The sequence below is a fragment of the Notothenia coriiceps genome, unplaced genomic scaffold (assembly GCF_000735185.1).
Source record: "Notothenia coriiceps isolate Sejong01 unplaced genomic scaffold, NC01 NC01_scaffold00037250, whole genome shotgun sequence".
Taxonomy (NCBI): domain Eukaryota; kingdom Metazoa; phylum Chordata; class Actinopteri; order Perciformes; family Nototheniidae; genus Notothenia; species Notothenia coriiceps.
In genome coordinates this window covers 16,001,301-16,005,451 of record NW_011369951.1, presented here as the reverse complement: position 1 = coordinate 16,005,451, position 4,151 = coordinate 16,001,301, and the positions used below count along the sequence as shown (strand labels likewise).

At 46.5% G+C, this 4,151-nt stretch overlaps 1 protein-coding gene across 1 annotated transcript in view; it reads left to right on the top strand.

Moving 5' to 3' along the window:
* taf4a (TAF4A RNA polymerase II, TATA box binding protein (TBP)-associated factor) overlaps positions 1 to 1,301 on the top strand; it is a 14,182-nt gene extending 12,881 nt beyond the window's left edge. The window contains exon 15 of the mRNA XM_010796493.1: positions 94 to 1,301. Coding sequence (XP_010794795.1) covers positions 94 to 258 — 165 coding nt within the window. The 3' untranslated portion in view covers positions 259 to 1,301. The remainder of the gene's footprint in view (positions 1 to 93) is intronic.
* Positions 1,302 to 4,151: the final 2,850 nt, after the last annotated feature.

Genomic DNA, 4,151 nt, shown 5'->3' with positions numbered 1-4,151 from the left:
GCATTGCAACTCATCGGGCTGTGAAAAAAGACAAACATTACTGACCCCCCACCCTAAACCTGAACCTCTCCCCTCTCTCTCTCTCCTCCCCAGGGGTCCGGGTCAGGTCCCTCCCTCTCCGGCGGGGCGGGGTCTTCGGGCTCCAGGCCGACGCGGCAGCGAATCACACGCGTCAATCTCAGGGACCTGCTGTTCTGTTTGGAGAACGAGAGATTTTCCAGTCACTCCCATTTCCTCTACAAGGGCTTTCTCAAATAGACTGGGTGTCAGCGGGGAGAGGAGGGAGAGATCAAACGCTGCCTCCACGCAGAGACTCTTTTTAAATGAGGAGGAGGAGGAGGAGGAGGAGGAGGAAGAGGGGGGCAGAGGTTTTCCAGATAAACCTGATAATCTGATGAACAGAAGCAGCCACGTTGGATGGCCTCTCTTCTCAAATAATGATCAGAGAAATGGACAAATGCTAATTACTGTTCAAGAAAGTGCAAAGATGGATGTGTGTTACGAGAGGGTTTATGAATGAACACTTTTCAATTATGCACAGAACAGTTTATAATCAGATGATTTGTGTTAGCAATGGACATCGACACATTTGTTTTTAATAGACAACTAATTTGTATTGAATATTGATTGTAGATTTTTCCTTTTTTCTTTTTAACTGAATTAGTTTGAACTCCGAACTGTGTAACCTACTGAGTTGCCTTCCTAACTATGAATAAGCCATATAGCCATCGCGAAACAATTAACCCTGCTGTCACTCACGAAGCAGTAGTCATTTCCAGTAGGCTACTTGATTTTATTGTCAGCATATTTATTTACTAAACTCAATCTTAAATGAATGTTTATTTATTTTAATTTCATATGAAGCTTCAGTCGTTTCATGTAGTTTAAATGCAACATTCTTAGGATATGTTTAAAATCAACGTAGACATTGTAGTTTGGTGAATAGATTTTAGTGCGTGAAGAAGAATTCTTCGTATTTTCATGTTTTAAATCGTTCATTTAAAATGTATTTGATTTCTAAATAGATGGCTTTTAAACCCTTATTATATACCAAACTTGCATCTACCTGAAAGCGATCTCTATTTTTGTAGCTGCCCACCAACACACATTTGTACTCTTTCAATATTGACTGACGGTGTCCTCCGACTCAGCAAGGTGCAGTTTCCTTCTGTATATTTGTAAATGTTACACCTACAGTTTTACACATGTTTTTGTATAGAGTTGAGAATTTAACCACCCAGAATAAAGAAAAACACATTTTCTCTATTAAAATGTTTGAATAAATAATGATTTTACAGTAACTGGTTGAGGTCTGTTGTTTGTTGTACGCCACCAGGGGGCAGCATTGCATTAATATAACTGTGCTGCAAGGCTTTGCACATGAATAACACCTTTAAATCCTTCTCTCTCTACCTGTTCACAGATAATTCCTCCTAATCCTCTAACATCTGTAACACCACATGTAGTACACACTGTGTCCCCCGGGTGTTTACAGGCATCTATTAACCACAACTCCCACACTGCTAACACTGAACCTAGAACAGGGGTCGGCAACCATGCTGGCACGCGGCACAGTAACCAGTGGCACACTAGGAATAAGTGGAATAAGTGCAAAATATTTAAATTGTATTTTTGGATCCTGACCGAGACCGCCGCCAGAGCGTCTCCTCGTTACCTGCAGAAGGAAGCCATGCACGCAACGCAGCCCCGCTCTCTTTATCTCCAGGTGACTTTCTGCCGCTTTCCTCCGTGGTGCAGTGCTGATCGTTTCACCACGGAGGAAAGCACTTCACTAATTGCAGTACCCATAAGGAGCTGTACAAATGCTGCAGTTTTTGCGTGGCTGTGTATTTAGTTGAAAGCCCAGTGGCGATCTGTTCATCTGTTATCGAAATAATATGCTACAAAGGGGCGGACTGGCCATCTTGTGTGTTGAACTTTCCTGTCGGCTCCCAGACCGTAGTCGAGGAGGGCAGAAGCAACAAGCTTCAGGTTCAATAACCCACTTTAGCTTAAATGACTGGAGAGAGGCGAGCTCTTCTTGGGAGGCCGTTGCATTTATTTAGCTGTTCTTCTGTTTCACAAAATACATCACAGACCTCTGTTTTTCTGCTTCCTCGTTTCACTTCCAGAAACATACACACGTTCCCTCACTGTCGCTCTACCATCCACACACACATGCACAAGCCACACCCCTCTCTCTCTCTCTCTCTCTTAAAGGGACAGCGATCTCATCTCACTCTGCATGACCCTAATATCATAACATGTGTGCTCTGGAGAATCACAGAACGGACGATCAAAAACGACCGGGTTCTAATTTCGCATCTAAGGATGAAATTTGTTTAACGCAACCCTATACACGGCAACGTAGTACGTGTTTTTTATAGTATAACGTAACAAAGGTAATTCATCTATATATATATATAAGAATCTATAAACCGTAATATACCTTAATACAGAAATCTTTTATAATGTCGTATGTCCGCAGTCGTTGGTCACCTTCATTAACATGAAAACCTAGGACTGGTCTCTGGCGCGACGGGTCTCGCAGAGGAGCATGGACGTCTTCCGCTTCGGTAACGGTGCGGTTGCGTCGGGGCGAGAGAAATAGAAGGTCCGACTGAAAGACCCGGCGAAAGGAAGGCACCACGGTCCAACGACGTAGCTAAGTGGTGCCTCTTTCGGTTCATTAACGTCGATGGTATTCCTCGGACGATGTTTACCGGACGGTCGAAAACGGAACGACAAAAAGTAAATCAACTTTCGGGTCACCGCCTCAGACAAGTATGACAATAGCTTTATTACTACGATGTTGCCGGCCCTGACCGGAGAACGACACAACTTGAATGGACGAGGCGAGCGGTCTGCGATCAGCTCCGTCCCGCGTCTGGTTGTTCGAAGTCCAAGTTATTGGGTGAAATCGAATTTACTCGACCTCCTTCTCCGCTCGAGAAGAACCCTCCCTGGCGTACAATCACAAGAAGACAAAGTGTCTTATGTAGTGTTTGGAGACAATAAAGACGGCGACCGGAGCGAAAGTGAAAGGTCGTTTGTATGTGTGCAAGGGGTGACAGCGAGATGGCTAGTGTGGTGTGTACGTGTTCCGGTGGGGAGAGAGAGACAGAGAGAGAATTTCCCTGTCGCTAGAGTAGGTGAGACGGGGCCACGTGGTATTATAGTATTAGTACACACGAGACTCTTAGTGCGTCGTTGCGCTGCTAGCGAGGAAAATAATACGGGCAAATTTGGTTAATAAATTTACACGGAACAATATTAAGCGCGTGTACATTCGGAACTCGTGACTGTCCAGTGTACAGGTGTGTGAAGAAAGGGTCGTCGCTCCGGAGGCGCGGGAGCGACGAAAATTAACTGCTCGGCAGTTGAGGAGTTGGGTTAAAGACAAGAACTGATGTCGTTGCACGAGGTGACGTATCCCGAGAGTGATGTCTGACGCATCCGTTGACGGATCACCCTCTACGGTGACGAGACGACGTCGCATATGAAGGCCGGGGTAGACGTGTCTACGGTGATAGAATGGCCCCGGCAAGAGTTACAGCTCATTTGGACGACGGTCTCTCGGCGACGCACTTAAATCAAAATCCACCCTAAAAAAGCTGCCTGTAAGCGCTCTGGGCGGTACGTCGCAGTCAAAAGGACGACGACCGACATAATGCTGCCCCTCGTAGCGAGAGGCAGCATTAATGTTCGTCGTGTCCCTTTGACTGGCGACGACCGCGCCAGGCCGGCTTACCAGGCAGCTTATAGGTTGGATTTTGAATTTAGTGGCGGCTCCAGAGACGTCGTCCAAAATGAGTGTTCAAGCCTCATTTGCCGAGGTGGCCATTCATCACCGTAGACCGGCCGTCTAACGGCCTTCATATGGACGTGTCTCGTCCACCGTAGACGGGTGATCGTCACGGATGTCCAGACGATCTACTCCGGTATGGTCACCGTGTTGCAACGACGCACAGTTTTGTCTTTGAACCGGAACGTCCTCGACTGCGGAGCAGTAATTTTCGGGTCCCTCCCGCGCCCCGTCCGGGAGCGGACGACGCCTTCTTCACACACCGTGGACGACTGGACACGTTCGAGTTGGCATGTACTACGGCTTAAATTGTTCGTGTAAATTTATTAAACAAATTTGCGGCGTA